A 22,411-nucleotide genomic window follows, 5' to 3' on the forward strand; every position below is an offset into this window, starting at 1 on the left:
TACCTGTTTGAGTGCTTGCTTGCAGTTCTTCAGGGTATGTACTAGAAGTGGAATTGTGAGACCATGTAGTATTCCTGTGCTTAAGTTTTTGAAGAGCTGCCAGACTCTTCTCCACAGCAGCTGCACCATTTTACATTCCAGTCAGCAAACGCACAAGCGTTCCGTGTTCTCACCACATGTTTTCTGTTTGCTTGCTTTTTTAAAGTATAGCCATCTTAGTGGGTATGAAGAAGTATCTTGTGGTATACTTTTTTAAAGTACAGCCATCTTAGTGGGTACGAAGAGGTATTTTGGTTTGCATTTCCCTAATGATTACTGTTATTTCAAGAATCTTTATAAGCCATTTGTATTTCTTGTTTGGAGAAATATTTACTCATGTCATTCATTACCCACCCCTCTGCTACCTTTCACTTTGTCGTCCAGGCTGCTCACTGCAGCCTCAACCTCCAGGACTCAAGAGATCCTCCCACCTCAGCCTCCTAAGTAGCTGGGACTACAGGTGTGCACCACCACCACACTCAGCTAATTTTTAAATATTTTCTAGAGACAGGGGTCTCCGTATGTTGCTCAGACTGGTCTTGAACTCCTGAGCTCAAGGGATCCTCTTGCCTTGGCCTCCAGAAGTTCTGGAATTACAGGCATGAGCCAGCCACTTTACCCAGCCCATTTCTGAATTAGATTGTTTTGTTGTTTTTGAGCTTTAGTTCTTTATTTATTCTAATATCAATGCCTTATCAGATACACAATTTAGAAATATTTTCTCCTGTGGGTTGTCTTTCTACTCTCTGGATAGTATCTTTTTATGCATAAAAGTTTTAAATTTTATTTTGGGTGCTGTTATACTGCTTCTCAATAAGTGTCTAATTTATGAAGTAACATAGATGATCTCTTTCGTAACATTGAAGAGCGATTGGAGTGGCTGTCTGACACTAACATTATAGTATTGTTCTACTTTGTGGTCTGTAAATGAATAGCAAAGACTTACTCTGCATCTTTGTTTTCAAAATAGTATTGAAATGGCTGATGGCAAGTGCAGGAAGATCCTTTTCTACAGCAGTCACAGAACAACTTCAGCTTCTACCTTTGTTTTTTAAGGTAAGGTTTTGCTAAATTAAGAATGCATCTCCTTTCTTCAGACAGTGTGTGAATTTTGATTGGAACTCTAAAAAGTAAAATGGTCACAGAAAAATCATTAAGTGATAGTGGTTTAATATTTGTTGAAATTGTGTTTTTAATATTAGGTGATAGCAAGATTTTGACAGCTACATGAAATTTTAACAGCATATTGTTTTACCTGATAGCTAATTTCTCAGTAATAATAGATTAGAGGGACTATTAACAGTTAAAAGAAAAGCTACAAAGAAATGTTTTAATATAGCCATTTCTGACTTCTTTACTAATATAATCTACAAACGAAAGTGTTCAGTATGTTGTGTTTATTTTACAATGTTAAAGGGCCCTATAACTGTTTTTAACAAATATCTGCAGGAAATCATTTGCCTTTGGTATCATATAATGACTTTTTTTTAATGAAAGGCATGGTTTGAGTGGTTTTATCTAATCATCTACTCAGGAGATGCAGCTAGTAGAACTAAGGTCACAGGTTGACTCATTAGTTTCCAAAATCATAGTTTTCAATAATGATATGGTTGACTGTGGTTAGGAAAACAGTGTTAATTATACATTTGAAAGGCTTGGCATAAACATCACCACTTTTTGACATTATTCATCAGTACAGTTATTATTATCCAAGGAGGAGAGCCCTTATTATTGTTGATTAACAAATGGCATGCTAAACTTTTGATTTGCTATAGTATACTTTGTCTTTAGGAAATTTCAAACAGATAACTGTACCAGTAACTTTCAAAGACTGAACTACTAAAATATTTTAAGAATGCTATGCAGACGATGATACCCAGGAATATCCCTGGGATCTTTTGGGGTATAAAAGTAGACAGTAGCTGCTAGCGTATAAGTCCTTCTTACCTATAGGTCTTTGGTGTACGTAGGATTAGTCTACCTAGTACTTAAATGTTTTTCCTCTGTCACATACCAAGCAGATATAGAACATTCATAAATTCATAATGTGCAATGATTGTTAGGATAGCTGGGGTTCCATCCCTTTTCTTTCATTCAGAACAAATATAGGCAAGTATGTAAGAGTGCAGTTGGTAGAAGAATGATTTGAATTCACTTGAAGTTTATGAAAAACTTAGGTCATTAGACAGCTGTATGATAGAGGCCGTGTGCGGTGGCTCACGCCTGTAATCTCAGCACTTTGGGAGGCCGAGGTGGGCAGATCACAAGGGCAAGAGATCGAGACCATCTTGGCCAACATAGTGAAAACCCATTTCTACTAAAAATACAAAAATTAGCTGGGCATGGCAGTGCACACCTCTAGTCCCAGCTACTTGGGAGGCTGAGGCAGGAGACTCGCTTGAACCTGGGAGGTGCAGGTTATAGTATATAGTAAGCTGAGATTGCGCCACTGCACTCCAGCCTGGCAACAGAGCGAGACTCCATCTCAGAAAAAACAAAGCTGTGCAATATAAGTTACCATTGACAAGCCTAACATTTCACCTGGATATACTAATATTGAGGTTGAGAATCTCCTAGGCCATCATGATGAATGGGGCCAGAGGTACAAAGGCATCACATCATAGTTATTTTGCCCATAAATCAGATGTGTAGAGGGTGAGGATAAAGAGAGGCGTTTAAAAGAAACCTGTTTACTAAACCATGAGAGGAGCACAGAAGGAGTTGAAGAGGAGGTCAGAAATTCCCTTTCCAACGTATTTCAGATGCTTACAAGACTTGTAAGTCAAGATGCTTTTATAAGTGAAGATAATGGGTACACATTCAGAGTTCAGTGGAGCATGCAGCCTGGTGGTACAAACTTGAATGTCATCAACATAGATGGTATTTAAAACCATGAAATTGAATGAGATCATCAAGGGAATGGGTGTAGATGGGAAAAAAAAAGTGTAAGAATTGAGCCAACATTCACAGGTTAGGGGTGATGAGAACACGACAAATAGAGATGATTCAGTTAGCATATTCCTCATAACTTACTTATATGAACTAAATTAGAACCATTTAAAGGACTAGATTATTATCAACTCTCCAAAGTTTAAAACCCAAATTACCTGATCGTGGGTGGTCAACAACATGCATTTCAGAGGAGAGACCAGTGGATGGCAGCTTATCACCTGGGCCCCCCGCCCTGCCCGCCACTTTTTTTTTTTTGAGACAGTCTCCCTGCAGTGGTGCAGTCATGGCTCACTGCAGTCTCAATCTCCTGGGCTCAAGCAATCCTCCTGCCTCAGCCTCTTGAGTAGCTGGGACTATAGGTGTACACCAACCATGCCTGGCTAATTTTCTCAAAAATTTTTGTATAGTTGGGGTCTAATGTTATCCAGGTTGGTCTCCAGTGGTCCTCCCACAATAGCCTCCCAAAGTGCTGGGATTACAGATATGAGCCACTGTGCTTGGTCTCCCATTCCTAATTTAATAAAAATGAGTTTCATTACTTTGAAGTTTGTGGAAAATTTCAGTAACAGTGTAAGTTTAATTCTCTCCTTTTAGAAAGAAATAAATGCCTATTGAGAGAAAACTTAGAAAGTTGGAAGGAAATATTCATAAACTACCATTACCATTAACCTTTCTCATATGTATCTTTTTTGCTTAAAATTATTGTGAGTTTATAAATGCAGCACATACTCATAAAAAATCTATAAGATAGACTGACAAGACTAATTGTGTATAACAGCCAATGTTCATAGTTTTATTTATATTATTTCTATTTATATATATTTCTCTTTTTATTTATATTTCCTCAAATGTTATTTTCCTACATAGTTGTTTTTCAGTAGAGTCATGCCAGTAGCTCTACAGCTTCCCTTTTATGAACGTAATCAATATATGTACCTTTCCACGTCAGTAAGTAGATATCTGTATTATTCCTTATGTGGCTTATAGAATTTAATATCCAGTGTGCTCTCTAGTAGTAGATTTTTGGTTTTATCACAGTTGTTCACTAGGTAGACAACAAGAGGCAGTGAGTGGAGTCATTAATAGCATGAAGTTTTGAGCCAGGCTGCCTGGATCAAATTCATCTCCATGGGCCATGAACTCATTATGTAATCATGGGCATCTAATTCAACCCCTCCGAACTTTATCCCTCTCATCAGTAAAATGGGGGTAATACCACCACGCATCCTGAGGATGTTACAAGGATTAAGTGAGTTAATACGTGTTCCTCATTATCCAAATTGAGGAGTGGGTGGCTGAGTCTGATAACAAGGAATTAGGTACATTTTCCATTTCCTGAGTTGCCATTAGCAAATAGCAAGAGTTTAGATTAAAAGATATTGTATCCTAAATTGAGAGAATAAAGGGTGCTTTCATATGCTAAGTGCTTAAAGCAGCATCAGGCACATGGTAAACACTGTAGACATGTTCCTCCTCATTAATGATACAGTGAACATCTTGTATATATCTTTTGCACTTTGCACATGTTTTTTATAGGATGAATCACAAGAAGTGAAAATGCTGGATCTACTTCAGCTAACACATTGTTGTAAGAAACATATGGTACATTGGCTGTTCTGTTAAAAATCTTATTTATCCTATCCCATAAAAAACAGTTTTATATCCATAAAAAACCTTGAAATATATATTTATTAAATTTATATTTATATATATCTATATATAAACTTGCCTATTCTGGTCTAAGAGTCTTCATATTCTTAAGATTAAAGGAAGAGGTTTTCCAACCAATAATAATAGCTTACAAAGTCCTGGCTTTCGGGTAAATAGAGTCCTAGTTTAAAATCCTGCCTGTAGGTTGGGCACAGTGGCTCACACCTGTAATCCCAGCACTTTGGAAGGCCAAGGCGGGCAGATCACTTGAGATCAGGAGTTTGAGACCAGCGTGAACAACATGGTGAAACCCCATCTCTACTAAAAATACAAAAATTAGCCGGGCGTGGTGGCAGACACCTGTAGTCCCAGCTACACAGGAGGCTGATGCAGGAGAATTGCTTGAACCCTGGAGGCGGAGGCTGCAGTGAACCAGATCTGGCCACTGTACTCTAGCCTGGGTGACAGTTTAAAAAAAAAAAAATTCTGCCTGTGACAGGTGCTTTCTTTGTGACCTTGCACAAGCTTCTGAACTTCCCTCCTATATAAAGAGTGGGAGTTTAATATCAGTATCCCTCACAGAATTGTTAGAAGGATGAAATGACATACCTGGAAAGCAGAAAGCACAGTGGTAAAGTACATACTTATATTATTATTTTACTGATCTTTAACTTAATATTAATTTGGAACAATTAACGGCTCAAATGGTGGTGGTCAGGAGGGAGGAGAGGTATTTTATCCTAAGTTTCAAACTTCAGAAAATGCTCCTCAAAATCCACCACTATAGTTTTGCATATGTGAAACTTAGAGAAGAATGTACAGATACTGTGGTACATTGGATACAGTCACCTCACATTGATGGTATTTCTTTAGAAAAACTTTTTTTCAATAATCAGGAGAAAAATATATGGTGATTCCTTTGCTAACTAAATGAACCGCATTTTCTACTGGTTAACATAGTTTAGTATATAATCTATCTGGTGAAATTTATCTATTGGATTTTAGGATTTTACTCTTTTTAGTAGAACATTTTCACCCATGCTGTACTTGAGAATATTGTGTCTTAATTTCATTAGAAAAACACATTTTTTCCATAATGATAGGAAGAGAGACTGCTGATTCAACAGACGAGTGAGTCATCTTAAATTCTGGTGATAATAGACCTTGCCAGCAAATGAATATCTTCTTTTTTATACCACAGTTAACTACCCAAACTGTAAATCACCTCATATTTACTGTGAGTGTGAATAAAATGACCAGGAAAAGAACTCCACCTGTAATGCCTAGAGATGTGAACTGTTGAGCATTTACCATTTGTACCCTGACTTTGCTGGTGTATGTCCTTTTATACCTTTGACTATGAATGTGTCTCTGCTATACCCTACAAATGTGTTTGTGAAATTGTTTTATGAATAACAATTACTTAATTCTGCAAGGTGATTTTGGTTTTTAACTCAGTATATCATGTCCATCTTTTCATATCATTACACAAAATTGCCTCTTTTTATGACTAAATTGTACCATCATTTAAAAATTTAACCAGTTTTCTGTTGATGGAACCTCTGGCTGTTCTTAAGTATCTTGCACATGTGAGCATATTTGTAGGATATTTCCTAGGTGTAAAATTGCTGGGCAAAAGAGATGTATCTGCATTTTTTTTTTTTTTTTTTTTTTAAGAGATGATAACTCACTGTGTTGTCCAGGATGGCCTCAAACTCCTGGGCTCAAGTGATCCTCCCACCTCAGTGTCTTGTGTAGCTGGAACTAGGCTGCTCTCAAACTCCTGGCTTCAAGTGATCCTCATGAGCCACTCTGCCCAGCCCACGTTCACCACTTTCAAGCTTTTGCACACCTCTTTGTCTCTAAAGAAATACCCTGGCCGGGCGCGGTGACTCATGCCTGTAATCCCAGCACTTTGGGAGGCCGAGGTGGGCAGATCACGAGGTCAGGAGATCAAGACCATCTTGGCGAACATGGTGAAACCCTGTCTCTACTAAAAATACAAAAAAAATTAGCCGGGCGTGGTGGCGGGCACCTGTAGTCCCAGCTTCTAGGGAGGCTGAGGCAGGAGAATGGCGTGAACCCGGGAGGCGGAGCTTGCAGTGAGCCGAGATTGCGCCACTGCACTGCAGCCTGGGTGACAGGCGAGACCCCGTCTCCAAAAAAAAAAAAAAAAAAAGAAATACCCTTATACTGCTCATTTTTTATTTTCCAACTTAAGTTACTTTTCTATGGATGTCCTGCCATTTTGGAGATGTGGTTAAATTACATCAACCATATTCTTCCTCACCCACACCAAGGCAGGATTTTGAATCTCCTTGTCAAGTTTATACTTCTGTAATTTTTTTAAACCTTTATAAACACAATTCCTACTGGGATTGAATTAAATTCATAAAGTAATTTTGGTCACATGCCAGGGATTAAAAAATGATGTGTTCTGACATCGCACCAATTGATATTCAATAATTAATGTTCAGTGTTATTTCCTTTTCCTTTTTTTGTCACCCAGGCTGGAGTGCAGTGGCACGATCATAGCTCACTGCAGCTTCAATCTTCTGGGCTCAAGGAATATTCATTGTTACTCAGTTGGTTAGTGTTTCTGGGCTTATTTGGTGGACACAGCACATTTTCTAAAGAGAGATAGCTCGTACTGACATTTTCAATTCAAATTTGGAATTACTAAGATTTTATTTAACCACTTGCATTTTTATATCTTTTACCTCTCGTGAAAACTCTTGGTTCCTGTTGACAGTTACTCTAAATTTGATTTTTATACATCCCACAAAGCATATATTACGCTGTTTTTAAAAGTCACTGCTCTAAGTATGTCTCTGCTAGCCAGATAAACAGTGAGGTTCGCTTATTTCATTTTGCTTTTGCTTTTTTTCTGAAGAGATTTTTTTTTTTTTTTTTAATTCTTTTTTTTGAGACGGAGTCTCGCTCTGTCACCCAGGCTGGAGTGCAGTGGCCGGATCTCGGCTCACAGCAAGCTCCGCCTCCCGGGTTCAGCCATTCTCCTGCCTTAGCCTCCGGAGTAGCTGGGACTACAGACGCCCGCCACCTCGCCCGGCTAGTTTTTTGTATTTTTTTAGTAGAGACGGGGTTTCACCGTGTTAGCCAGGAAGGTCTCGATCTCCTGACCTTGTGATCCGCCCGTCTCGGCCTCCCAAAGTGCTGGGATTACAGGCTTGAGCCACCGCGCCCGGCCTTTTCTGAAGAGATTTTTAAGGGATTACTTTATAACAATAGGAATGATTCATATGATAGGATATCTAAACTACAAGGATGTACTACAGTTTATTTAACCAGACATTCTCCATATCCAATAGATATTTGAATTATTTCCAGTGTTGTGTTTTGAAATAGTGCTACAATGTAGATCTTTGTGTAGTCATTTCATATGTTTGCTAGTGTATCTTTGAGATAGGAGGGTAGACATACATTGCCAGTAGAAAGTAAATGAATATGTGCTTTTGCTAGACGCTGCTCCACACCCTTCTTTATTGGTTATTTCCTCAGAGACTCACTTTTACAGTATGATATTAAACATCCCGATTTTTCCCAGTAGGACAGGTGAAAACATATAACTCAGTATGTTTTTAATTTGCAAAAAGAAATAATTTTTATTCTAAAATACCAAGGATTATATTTAACTGAGGTAAAATATTTAAAACTCAGCATTATGAAATGTCTTTGAATACCCATAACAAAAAAGAACTGAATCATGCCTTCGTTATGACAAAGACTCTCCTTGACCAAACTTAAGTCAGCTCCTCTGAGTGAGCCCTCCTTCTGACTAGATCTCATCCTTGGGCTCTGTCTTTGGCCTGTCTGTCTTTGGTCCAGTTTTAGCAAGACTGTCTCTAATTTAGTTTAGAAAGAATCCCCCACCCTTGGTATCTGATCACCCTATTCTGCCTTTTGCAGGAATCCTTTTAAGTTGGTTTAGGAGGAATCCCCCTACCCCTGATGTCTCTGAATAAAGTTTTCCTTACGATTTTAACAAATGTCAGAATAATTTTTTTTAACAACAGTTTAAAGCTGAGTGTATTAATTCACTATGATAGTTTGTCCAGTGTTTGGTAGAAATAATTTCCCTTAGCAAACGTTATTGTTTTTAAGAGACAGGGTATCACTCTGTCACCCAGGCTGGAGTGCAGTGGTGTGATAATAGCTCACTGTAACCTTGAACTCCTGGGCTCAAGCAGTCTTCCCACCTCAGCCTCCCAAGGACTATAGGCATGTGCCACCAAGCCTAGCTAATTTTTTTTTTTTTTGTAGAGACAGGATCTTGCTCTGTTATCCATGCTGGCCTCATGAGATCCCTCCAACTTAGCACCCCAGAGTCCCTTAGCAAACTTTATTAAAACTTTCCCCTACTGAATGTACAAGGGTATATTTTAAAAATATTTAAAATGAATTTAAGGCATTAAACAGCATACATTCATAATCAAAGTATGGTACCAGACAAACCTGATTTCTTCATGAAAACAAATACGGGTACTGGGTACAGTGGCTCATGCCTGTAATCTCAGCACTTCGGGAGGCCAATGCAGGAAGATTGCTCAAGCCCAGGAGTTTGAGACCAAACTGGGCAACACAGTGAGAGTCTGTCTCTACAAAAAAAAAAAAAAAAAATTAGCTGGACACGGTGGTGCGTACCTAAGGTCCCAGCTACCCAGGTGGCTGAGGTGGGAGGATCACCGACCCCAGGAAGTTGAGGCTACAGTGAGCCATGATTGTGCCGCTACACATCAGCCTGGGCTACAGTGCAAGACCCTGTCTCAAAAAAAAAAAAGAATGACAGCGGCTACAGCCATCAGATTTGTTGGAATTCATAATGATAATCTTTTAAAAGTTGTTATTTACTTTTGGAGGACAGACAGGAAATCATTATTTGGAATGAGGGAAAACTTTTATATATATATAAGTATTCTAGCTAATAATGAAGAAGGAATGACCATTTCGCAAATCTCTCTTTTTGTAATGGATTATCACAGAAAGACAAAACTAAGTATCAATGAAAGAAGTACATAGCACCACTTATGTTGTGCCCAAAAAAGTAAACCTCAATAAAGTCAGACCTTTACATCTAATAGCCAATTTATAAGACTTACTGGGGCCAAGGAATACCACTGCAGGGATGCAGTCAGGGAAGGCCACAGTGGGGGAAACTACAAAACAACAGACACAGCCTTTTTTCTCAAGGAAAAAAATACAGAGCAAGGGATTTTAAGATAGTAGGGAGAATATATGCGTTGAAAGAGATTTATGAAACATATGAAGTAAGTACAATATATGGTCATTATCTTAAACCTGATTTCAGAAACCCAGTTGTAATAACACATGAATGCGGTAATTGGGGAAATCTGAGTACTGCTACATATTTTATATTATAACTGTAATGAAGTTTTATGTGTGATGATGTCCATTACATGATTCTTTTTTAAGAGACCTTTTAGAAATAATATAATAAAATATTTAGGATAAAATAGGGATTTGCTTCAAATAATTTCATTGGGGAACGGGAGTCAGAGGGGAGCAAAAAAATGAAACAAAAGATTATGAGTTTGTCATTATTGAAGAGGTGATTGGCTCCTGGGGGTTCATTTTACTATTCTCTATATGTTTGAACTTTTCCATAAAAATTGTTTAAAGTAAAGATGTATTATCTCTCATGTAGGATGCCTTTGTACTTACTGGCAATTATTTTTCCCTTTTTGTCCTTTTTACATTGTTTTTTAGATTGCCCCAGTGGAAAATGACAATAGCTACGATGAACTGAAAAGAGATGCAAAGTTATGTTTATCGTTAATGTCTCAGGGGTTGCTTTACCCTCATCAAGTGCCTTTGGTACTTCAGGTGCTAAAACAAGTAAGAGTGTTTATACTATTTATGTCTTTTGATTAGGATTTTGGTTTACCATTCTAAGAATTTCATAGTCAGCTGCAGTGCACACAGCGCCTGGCTTTTGTTTTGAATTTTCTTTTAGTGTAAGAGAAGACATATATATTGACCAAAGAAACAGACCTAGATTCTGTGCCTGGCTCTGCCACCGCCTTCGGTGACTTTGGGCAAGTCACTCAAGCCAAAAATATGCAGAGAGCTAATTCATTATTAAGTGCTTTGGATAAAAAGTGCTTATGAGGAAGGGGGATGGTGGTTCCTTTCTACCAGTTCTCCTTTGTTTTGCTCACTTCTGTTACCTGGTCTATTCTAGAGAGACCTATATTGACTGTACATTCTCTGCCTGCATTGTTAGTATACCGTATGGTCAGCTTTTTCCAGACATTACACATGTTATATGGAAGTGGACATCTTCCCATAGCTTTCATTTTAAATTTGGTAACACACTGGAAAATATTTTCAACAACCTACAGTGGTATTTCTTTGTAGTAGAATTTAGTAGTTGTTAATCATTTGCTTTCCAGACCATACTGCTGCTACCAAAAGTAAAATAATGTGCCATCCTCAGAGGAGTTAGGAGCCATTAATCATGACTGATTATCTCTTGTGAAATTGACTTTTACCTTTGTGTGGGTATTTTTGTTGTTGTTTTTGAGACAGAGTTCGCTCTGCTGCCCAGGCTGAAGTGCAGTGGCACCATGTCTACTCACTGCAACCTCCGCCCCCCAGGTTCATGCGATTCTCTTGTCTCAGCTTCCCAAGTAGCTGGGATTACAGGTGCCTGACACCACACCCAGCTAATTTTAGTATTTGTAGTGGAGACAGGGTTTCACCATGTTGGCCAGGCTGATCTCGAACTCCTGACCTCAGGTGATCCACCCACCTCACTCATCCTTCCAAAGTCCTGGGATTACAGGCGTGAGCCACCGCACCTGGCCTCATTCAACCTTTTTTTATAGGGAAATATAAGATGAGCTTGTCCTAGCTGTAGCTGTGAAAATAGAGTTAAATTAGAATATTACATTGTTTGTATGTAATGTCATTATCTGTCACCTCATGTTCTCGTCAGTACTGCTTTATCGTTTATTTCTCCTTCACAGACAGCAAGAAGCAGTTCTTGGCATGCACGATACACAATACTGACCTACCTCCAGACCATGGTATTTTATAACCTCTTTATTTTCCTAAACAATGAAGATGCAGTTAAAGATATCAGGTGGCTGGTTATAAGTCTTTTGGAGGACGAACAACTAGAGGTAAAATTTAAATTATAGAAAATGGAAATTCAGTCAATTTAAAGAAACCATCATGGTTCCCTTTTTAATAAGTATTTGTGGCCAGGTGCAATTGTTTATATTTATAACCTCAACACTTTGAGAGACTGAGTCAGTCAGATCACTTGATGCCAGGAGTTCAAGACCAGGCTGGACAACGTAGCAAGACTGTCCCTACAAAAAGTACCAAAATTAGCTGGATGTGATGGTGTACGCCTGTGGTCCCAGCTATCCAGATGGTTGAGGTCGGAGCATTGCTTAGCCTGGAGGTTGAGCCTGCGGTGAACTGTGATTGCACCACTGCATTCATCCTGGGCAGCAGAGTGAGACCCTGACTCAAAAAAATTAAATAAAAGTAAATTTAATTTTAACGTAGCCCTATGTGAGTAATTTTGATACCCTAATCATGATTCCTTATAATACAAATGGAAGAAAAATTGGGCACGTTTTCATTCTGTTTTCTTTGCAGTTGGGCAAATAATACTCATGAACCCAAATTTTCTTAACTATGAGAAATTGGGGATGATAACTGTAATTGTCCCACTAGTTGTACTGATTTTTAAGGACTTAATGAGAATGTGCACGATGGCAGTTTCAAAGGGAGTAAAAATCTACACATAGACGCTGCTATCCAATAGACTTAAGATAGGTTTGCTGTCCTTTTTTTGTTTTTCTTTGGTAGAGAAATTAAAGATAACTTTGTGGTGAGGTTGCATTAATGTTTTGTACAAAAAGATAATGTATTATCCCATACAGCCTAATGTAAGAAGCATGTTGGCAGTAAATATGGCATGAGATACTACTTTTTAAGTTGGCATTAAGGAAGAAAATGTCATTGAATTTTTGGTGAAAATGTTGCTTGTTTTATGGACTTCATAGTTTTTTCTTGTAGTAAAGTACTCATAGTATTTTATATACTTATTCGAGTTGAAAATAGATTTTACTCACAGGAAAGTAGGAATGGAAATTTCTCTACCTTCCTAATGAGCCTATTTATATTTCTTACATTCTGAGAGTGGATATTTTCTAGTCCCAGTAGTACTCACAGACTGGTTATAACAACTCTTAACAGGCTTCAATTAAAATATTTACAGCTGTGATTTTTTTTTTTCTAATTTCTTATTGTATTCTTTAAAAACTAACATAAAGGAGTGGAAAGGTTGAAACCTTGTCATTGTCTCCTAACTTTAATTATTATACCACTTGCATTAAAAATGTAGTTTTTAGGAGCTTCTTTTAGAACATTTTTATGGTGGGGTGGTTTTTTTTTTGTTTGTTTTTTGTTTGTTTTTGTGAGACCGAGTCTTGCTTTGTTGTGCAGGCTGTAGTGCAGTGGCACAATTATGGCTCGCTGCAACCTCTGCCTCCTGAGCTCAAGTGATCCTCCCACCTCAGCCTCCTGAGTAGCTGGGACAGTGGGCACTCGCCACCACATCGAATTCCTTTGTTTGTATTTTTATAGAGGCAAGGTTTCGCCATATTGCCCAGGCTGGTCTCAAACTCCTGGGCTCAAAGCAATCCACCCGCCTTGACCTTATAAGTTATTTTTATGTTTTCTTCCATATAGAGGTTTAAACATAGCTGTTATGTAAACATAACCATGATGTTCATGAAAACTATCATTTTTTAAAGCAACATGTAATACCAAAAAACAGTGATAATTTGCTAATTTCTATTCGTTGATAGTATGGGGAGAAACAATGTTATCTAAATGAGAACTGTTTAAAGAAACCTTACGGTATTTAGTCTGGTCGTATTTAGTCTGGTCGCTGTGGCTCACGCCTGTAATCCCAGCACTTTGGGAGGCGGATCACAAGGTCAGGAGATTGAGATCACTCTGGCTAACATGGTGAAACCCCGTCTCTACTAAAAATACAAAAAAAATTAGCTGGGTGTGGTGACAGGAGCCTGTGGTCCTAGCTGCTCAGGAGGCTGAGGCAGGAGAATGGCGTGAACCTGGGAAGTGGAGCTTGCCGAGATCATGCCACCGCACTCCAGCCTGAACGACAGAGCAAGACTCCGTCTCAAAAAAAAAAAAAAAGAAAGAAAGAAACCTTACTGTATTTAAAGGAAAATTATTAGAAATAGAGGAAAAGAGTAAGTTTTTAGCTGAGAAGGCTAAATCTATTCTTTCCTCACTTTTTAAAGTTAATTAATTATAGACACGTACCCTGGAGTAAAATATCTCAGAAATAGACCCTGTCACTGGAAAACAGCATAAATCAGTTGAAGGTGTTGGGGATCATTTGTTAGCAATTTAGAGTAAGGGAAAAATAAATTAAAACGTTTCATATTACAGTATATTTTTGATATAGTAAAGAGACTCACCTTCTCCCCCACTTTTTGGAGACAGAGTTTCACTCTTTTTGCCCAGGTTGGAGTGCACTGGTGCGATCTCAGCTCACTGCAACCTCCGTCCCCTGGGTTCAAGTGATTCTCCTGCTTTAGCCTCCTGAATAGGTGGGATTACAGGCACCTGCCACCACGCCCAGCTAATTTTTGTAGTTTTAGTAGAGACAGGGTTTTACAGTGTTGGCCAGACTGGTCTCAAACTCCTGACCTCAGGTGATCCACCCACCTCGGCCTCCCAAAGTACTAGGATACAGGCGTGAGCCACCATGCCCGGCCAACCCCTGCCCCCTTCCGCATTTTAAAAAATAAATTAGGAGAAAGTGGATTTGGATATTATTTATAGGAACATAATAGAAGCAGAAATGACTCTCTAAGGCTTTGAGTTAATAGATGTCACATCAAAACATGCACAGATCTGACTACTTAGAGTGGTAGTGGTATTATAATAATGTATACACTACATGCTGTAAGCAATAAATAAGACACTACATGCTATAAGCAATAAAAAGTCACACCTCCCAATAACCAGGAAAACGCAAACTTGAAACAATGAGGCATTTTTACCTACTCCTAATTTAGTGTTTTCCTCCCCTCACAAAACAAAAATGTGTAGTAATGAAAAGCAGTGTAAAGTATAATGGGTAGTTCACATTTAAGTTTTGTGTCATTATATGTTAGCACTGGCTTTTTTGAAAAGCAATAAATAGCCATAAAATTAACAGTAAAATTGTTTATATATTTATATTTACTAATCCCAATTTTCGTAATCTATTCTAAGAAAATATACTGCAGGCCGGGCACGGAGGCTTACGCCTGTAATCCCAGCACTTTGGGAGGCCAAGGCAGGAGGATTGCTTGAGCCCAGGAGTTGGAGACCAGCCTGGGCAACAGAGTGAGACCCATGTCTACAGAAACTAAAAACTTAAAAACACAGAGTGAAAATATGTACTATAATATGAAAGGTTACACAAATTACAAATATTGATAGCATAGTACTGAAAATATGAAAGTAATCTAGTCAGTAGTTAATTATGAAAATAAATTTTGGAGGCCGGGCGCGGTGGCTCACGCCTGTAATCCCAACACTTTGGGAGGCCGAGGCGGGCAGATCGCGAGGTCAGGAGATCGAGACCATCCTGGGGAAACCTCGTCTCTACTAAAAATACAAAAACATAAATTAACCGTGGTGTCAGGTGCCTGTAGTCCCAGCTACTCAGGAGGCTGGGGCAGGAGAATGGCGTGAACCCAGGAGGTGGAGCTTTCAGTGAGCCGAGATCGCGCCACTGCACTCCAGCCTGGGCGACAGAGCGCGACTCCGTCTTAAAGAAAAAAAGAAAAAGAAGGCCGGGCGCGGTGGCTCACGCCTGTAATCCCAGCACTTTGGAAGGCCGAGGCGGGCGGATCACAAGGTCAGGAGATCGAGACCATGGTGAAACCCCGTCTCTACTAAAAATAGAAAAAATTAGCCGGGCGCAGTGGCGGGCGCCTGTAGTCCCAGCTACTCGGGAGGCTGAGGCCGGAGAATGGCGTGAACCCGGGAGGCGGAGCTTGCAGTGAGCCGAGATTGCACCACTGCACTCCAGCCTGGGCGACAGAGCGAGACTCCGTCTCAAAAAAAAAAAAACAAAAAACAAACAAAAAAAAAAAAAAAAAAAGAAAAGAAAAATTATGGCATATAAGCTTTATAGGAAATAGTGCAACCAGTAAAACATTTTACAATGTATTTCATATGCTATTGTAACGGACGCAGGAAAGAACGTTATGTACTCGACAGACTATGATGATGAACTTACGAAAAACCTTTTGAAGGAATACAACAGAGCAAAACATCTGTTTTTTAAAATTATCATTGTGTATTATGAACATTAAACATAAATGTTTGTAATTTATATGTGAAATGATGCCTTTTACTGCTTTTTTTCCAAAAAGTTGAGTTACCATTCCAATTTGAAATGAACTGTGTACACGCTTCATTTAGTATTTGTGTAAACTGTGTTTACAATCTGACAGCAGCCTGTGAAATTCATAAGAATTAAACAGGATATAAGTCTCTATGATGTATGCCAATTACAGAAATTAGGTTGGTCTGTGCTTTGTTACTAACAAAAGTAGCTAAGGCAGTGGCCTTCAGAGATGTAGTCTGGGAAAACTTGATCTTAATGTCAGGCTCTGGAACTGCTTTTACAGTTATAGCCCTGATGAGAGCTATCAGTAGGGAAGATAATTTATGGAGAAATTTAATTTTTCTAAAAGAGGTAAAAGTTTATGCTCATAACCCTAATGTAGTTTTTATCCATTACGAGGCCACAGACTCTGAGAATCTGCTGAAATCTCTATTAAGAAACTGCCAAAGAGCATACACAAAATTTGCATGTAATTTCAGGGAAGGTCTTCACCCCAGTTCCCACACTACCCCCTATCCTCCATTATTCCCTCAGACTTAGAATGTCAGTTCTAATAGACATAATTATATCTACAGGTTCGAGAAATGGCTGCTACTACCTTAAGTGGTCTGCTACAGTGTAACTTCCTTACCATGGACAGTCCTATGCAGATTCATTTTGAGCAACTTTGCAAAACAAAACTACCTAAGAAAAGAAAGCGAGACCCTGGTTCTGTAGGAGATACCATTCCTTCTGCAGGTAACATTGCTGGTAGAAAACACTCATATCCTGTTGGGAATTAATGAGGGTTAACCAGGCTTACTCATATTTATTGAATACTTGTATGTATGTGCCCAGGTCTATGCTAGGTATTGGGAAAAGTTTTCCCTACTTTTGAGGAATTTTGCATATAGAAAGCAGGACTTGGGAATGTAGAAAAGCTAAAATTGAGGTAAGTACAAAGGAACCTGTAGAACTGCTACCTAATAACTATTGTAATCAGTCTACCCTCCACCCAGAATAGCTTCATAAAAGAGATACTCAGATTAGTTATTTTGGAGGGTCTGAAATACCTGTTTCTGGAATTTAGAACTTAAATGGAGATGTACTGACAGAAAAAACTAAACAAAGCAAGCCTTGTTTTGATTTGGAGATGGGGATTATTTGGTCCTTCATTAGTCCTTTGGTGAGAGAGGGGATTATTTGGTCCTTCATTAGTCCTTTGGTGAGAGAGTGCAGAGTCATTGCAGGAGCTGCCTTAGTTGAATATAGACACAAGTTAAACACGAGAATAAGATCTGACTACTATGTCATGTTTAAAGAGAAATGTGAATGTGATTACAAAGATGCATCTTGCCACGTTAACTATAATCCTAATAGAAAATACATAAAAAGATTAATAGTAAGTAGGCATTTTATTGAATTTAGAGGAAGTGCTTAGAATATAAAACTTTTACTGCTGATTAGTGTCTTAATTATGTCATAAAGTTACCTAGTAACAGAATCCAATAAAATATCAATGTACGTTCTAGTATCTTTGCTTTTTGGGATATACATATATATGTTTTATATATAATATAAACATATTTTATAATACATATCTTTTGGAAATAGGATCTTCCACTGTCTCCCAGGCTGGAGTGCAGTGGCATGATCTCGGCCCCCTGAAACCTCCACTTCCTGGGTTCAGGCAATTCTCATGCCTCTGTTAGCTGAGTAGCTAGAATTACAGGCGCGCACTACCACACCAGCTAATTATTTGTATGTTTAGTAGAGATGGGGTTTCACCATGTTGGTCAGGCTGGTCTTGGACTCCTGACCTCAAGTGATCCACCCACCTGGGCATTCTAGAATACTGGGATTACAGACGTGAGCCACAGCACCGGCCTGAGAACTCTATTTTTTAAATGATAAAGTGCCAAAGTATTTTTAGGTCTTTGTTACACCAAATGATATTGTTTACAATTTTGACCAGGCCAAATTCTCTTTTCCTTACCTTCAACTCCGTTTTCCATGTGTCACATATACACATGTAATATGTTTTAAAACACATGAATATACACACTTTTATTGAGAAACTGAGAATTTGAAACGATTTTAACTTACAGCACTACAGAAAGAATAGAGACCCTTTAGAATACAGACATGCTGCAATTCGCTGTTTTAAGAAATAGACCTTCTTCATACATGATGTGTTAACTAATGAATCAATGTATTCTGGGTAGGGTCGTCACATCCAGAAAAAAAAAAAAGCTAATTTTGATTGGAGATTATTTTAGAATCCGGGATTGTACTGGCCTAGGTACAATTATGCTGTCATGGATGAACAACTATGGAAGTCTTGAAAAAATCTTTTTTTTTTTTTTTTTTTTTTTTTTGAGATAAGGTCTTGCTCTGTCGCCCTCCTTGGAGTGCAGTGGTTTTGAACAATAGCTCACTGCAGCCTTGACCTCCCAGGCCCAAGCGATCCTCCTGCCTCAGCCTCTTGTCCAGCTGGAACCACAGGCATGCACTGCCATGCCCAGCTAATTTTGTTTTTGTTTTTGTTTTTTTAATTTTTTTTGAGATGGAGCTCGCTCTGTGGCACAGGCTGGAGTGCAATGGTGCGATCTTGGCTCACCGCAACCTCTGCTTCCCCGGTTCAAATGATTCTCATGCCTCAGCCTCTGGGTATCTGTGACTTCACATGCCATCACACCCAGCTAATTTTTGTATTTTTAGTAGAGACAGGGTTTCGCCACGTTGGCCAAGCTGGTCTTGAACTCTTGACCTCAGGTGATCCACCTGTCCCGGCTTCTCAACGTGCTGGGATTATAGGCATGAGCCACCATGCCTGACTGCCAGCTAATTTTAAAAATGTATTTTTGGAGAGACAGGTTCTCACTTTGTTGCCCTGACTGGTCTCAAATTCCTGGCCTCAAGTGATCCTCCCACCTTGGCCTCCCAAAGTGCTGGGATTACAGGTATGAGCCACTGTGCCCGGCTGACAAATTCTTAAATACAGTATTATTTTTAGTTTAGCCTCAAAATCAAGTTTTTGATGTGTATACATGTAGATTCATTTTAAATGCAGAAATTCACATATTGAAAACAACATAATTGAAAACTAATTTTATTTCACTGTCACAGCTGCATTAGAGACATGTAAATATTTGCACATATGTTGCTGTTTTCTTTGCAGAGTTGGTCAAACGCCATGCTGGGGTGCTAGGACTTGGCGCATGTGTTCTTTCTAGTCCTTATGATGTTCCCACCTGGATGCCCCAGCTCCTCATGAATCTCAGTGCACATCTAAATGATCCTCAGCCTATTGAGGTACAGTTCTTCCTTATTAGTTTGTACATGTAGTATCAGTGATGTTTTCTAAGAAACCATAATAATAATTTCCTATACACTCTGAACTAACTGCTTTCATAAAGCTACTGCCTCTGCCAGGGCTCAGTCTGTTCACCAGTAATTATTTAAAAATTACAGAGACCTTGCTGCCATGGATATTTGAGATCTTTTGGTAGTCAGGAAATTATTGTAGCTTCTATCCCTCCCAGTTCAATGGAAGTAAAGTACTGTCACTATAGCTGTGATAAATTTTATGTTTCTATTTTTCTAGCACTGCAAAGTATTTTACTGGAAGCTAGTATTAAATCGGAAATTATGATGGCATTTTTAGTAACTCAAAAGACCATTGACTTTGTCCTTCTCATCGGCTTTTTGGTTTTGTAGCATTTGGTATTGTGTGAGATCTGAAGTCTAGAGGGATGGTAATTTAACTAAAAATATCCTACCTATGATCCTGGTTGTCCAGAGAGGTTAAAAACGTATGTGGATTGTCTACTTTACAGATGACTGTAAAAAAAACCTTATCCAATTTCCGAAGGACTCACCATGACAACTGGCAAGAACACAAACAGCAATTCACTGATGACCAACTGCTTGTTCTCACCGATCTTCTTGTGTCACCATGCTATTATGCATAGAAAGGTAAGTTGGCAAAGTTCTGAATTTAAAGACATGACATCCTCAGGCAAATGTCATTGGTTTGGTGACTGAGAAGTAGGTATTTATTGTTTTTTTTTTTCTTTTTGCTGACATTCTTAGATGTCAGTGTTTAGATAAAGTTGGATGGTGGGGGTTGTTTGTTTTTAAACATGGCTTTTGCCACAGCCATTGGAAATGAGAATTTTTCTGTGCCTCCTTGCTTTAGGTATAAAGCAGAGAAAATGTGTGACAGCTTTTGAACCTTTGTAAATGAGTGGTGTCAGTAGCCTGGGAATAGTTAGATAAAGGAAAATAAATCTTATTCTTAGTTGCCTCCTGGGTGGGACTGGGACATTTTGTGTGGCCCTGAGGACTCTGGGTTCTAGAAAGTTGTGAGAACATTTCATCTGGATTCTTACACCCATTCTGTTAAAGAGGGAGCCTTTCTACTGGAATAGGAAGAATAAAATTTCATGTATTGGGCTTTTAGAGTTGGATGTCCTGTTACCTAATTGAAATTTTTTCCTCCCTGATACAGATGACTAGTCCTCACTTCAGGCTCTTTTCATCAAAAATTCCACACCCTCAGGTACCATCTGTGGTGGCTCTCTGCAAGTTTTAAAACTGCCTCTGCTGAGCTCTCATCATTTTGGTGGTTTCTGTGTTAGATCTCATTAGTGTGCATTCCACAGCTTCTCAGTTGCCATTTGATTTCCTAACTTGTCCGGAAGTGTTTCCAGAATACTGATCACTTTTTTTTTTTTTTGAGGCATCTGACAAAGTCACAAAGTCTCAGACTAGAAATAATTACCCAGTATGATCATGGCATCCAAGACCAGAGTCTCGGAACTCATTAAGAAACAGTTGACTTGGAATGGAGAATGCCCATCTGTCACACAGGTCCTGTCATTTCATTCTTCTCAAGTTATTTTCAATTCTTCCCAAATGGCTGCTGGATTTAGATGGTAGTAGGGCTGTGGGCCATAAATCTGAAGCCTTGAGAACCTTGGGTCTGGAGAGCCATGAAGAGGGAAGGAAAAGAGGGCAAGTCCTGAACCTAACCAATGACCTGATGGATTGCTCGACCAAGACACAGAAGTGAAGTCTGTGTCTGCGCACTTCCCACAGACTGGAGTTTTTGGTGCTGAATAGAGCCAGTTGCTAAAAAATTGGGGGTTTGGTGAAGAAATTTCTGATTGTTGTGTGTATTCAATGTGTGATTTTAAAAATAAACAGCAACAACAATAAAAACCCTGACTGGCTGGTTTTTCCCTGTATTCTTTACAACTATTTTTTGACCCTCTGAAAATTGTTATACTTCACCTAAATGGAAGACTGCTGTGTTTGTGGAAATTTTGTAATTTTTTTTCTTTATTTTGTTCTCTCTCCCTTTTTATTTTGCCTGCAGAATCGTTGAGAGACTAATAAGGCTTGATATTTAATTGATTTGTTTAATATATGTTATATAAATGTAAAAGATTGTATAAACTGTAGAGATAGCATTGGCAAGACTTTGTACAGATGCAACCTTTTACACAACATCATTGTGTAATTTGTAAAGATTCACATGTAGTTCTTTATTATAGTGATTTTGGGCTTTTGTACCCACTGAATGCCATTTTTTGTGTTTTTAAATTATTTTCTTTTATCTTTCCTTGTTATAAAAACTGAGATGTGGTGTTTTTCTCTTTTTTTCAGTTCATTTATCATTAGAATGTCTGAACTTTTATGTAACGTTTTTGTGTGCATCTCTCAATGCTAACACCACATGTTTGCGTATGACAAGTTTATAGAGTGAAAGGTATCTTCTAGATTGAAATAATTCACAAATCGGTGAATATAATCTTGGAACACACCCTGTACAGTCTTCCTTAAAGGAACACTACAGTATATTTTTAGTATCTACATGCTGAATGACTCAGTACAGACCTAAGCACAGCAGTGGTCCTGGTACAGTATTTAAGTGTCAGCATACACAGGCGTAATCCCTGTATAAAGTAGTGCCAAATTGATTTCAATTGTGTAACTAGTTTAAAACCCAATAAATGGATTGTTTTTAACACCTGGCTTTTGTCTTCATTAAGAGGAGAAGACAGTTCTGTAGGCAGTGACTCCTGTGGATTTCATTTTGCAGCCGTAGATTTTTATCTGTAAATGTATGTCCTCTGATCAGTATAAATTTTCTAGGTCTGCTCTGTACAATACAGTAGCTACTAGCCACATCTGACTGTTTATATTTAATTAAATAAAAAGTTTATTCCCTCAGTCTCACTGGCATATTTTAAATACTCTTTAGCCACTTGTGGCTAGTGGTTACCACACTGAATAGCATCGATGAACTTTTCCATCATCACAGAAAGTTCACCTAGCACTGACCTA

The 22,411-nt window shown here is 38.6% G+C and overlaps 1 protein-coding gene across 3 annotated transcripts in view; it reads left to right on the forward strand.

Annotated features, from left to right (window-relative positions):
• The window catches only part of PSME4 (proteasome activator subunit 4), a 107,403-nt gene extending 85,311 nt beyond the window's left edge, over positions 1–22,092 (forward strand). For all 3 annotated transcript variants that reach the window (XM_005575883.4, XM_005575884.4, XM_074011799.1), the window contains 7 exons: positions 1,010–1,095; positions 10,387–10,515; positions 11,649–11,804; positions 16,654–16,816; positions 19,239–19,372; positions 19,897–20,035; positions 20,571–22,092. In XM_005575883.4, the coding sequence (XP_005575940.1) occupies positions 1,010–1,095; positions 10,387–10,515; positions 11,649–11,804; positions 16,654–16,816; positions 19,239–19,372; positions 19,897–20,031 (803 nt within the window). In that variant the 3' untranslated portion in view covers positions 20,032–20,035; positions 20,571–22,092. The remainder of the gene's footprint in view (positions 1–1,009; positions 1,096–10,386; positions 10,516–11,648; positions 11,805–16,653; positions 16,817–19,238; positions 19,373–19,896; positions 20,036–20,570) is intronic.
• Positions 22,093–22,411: the final 319 nt, after the last annotated feature.

This window comes from Macaca fascicularis, chromosome 13 (assembly GCF_037993035.2).
Source record: "Macaca fascicularis isolate 582-1 chromosome 13, T2T-MFA8v1.1".
NCBI classification, from domain to species: domain Eukaryota; kingdom Metazoa; phylum Chordata; class Mammalia; order Primates; family Cercopithecidae; genus Macaca; species Macaca fascicularis.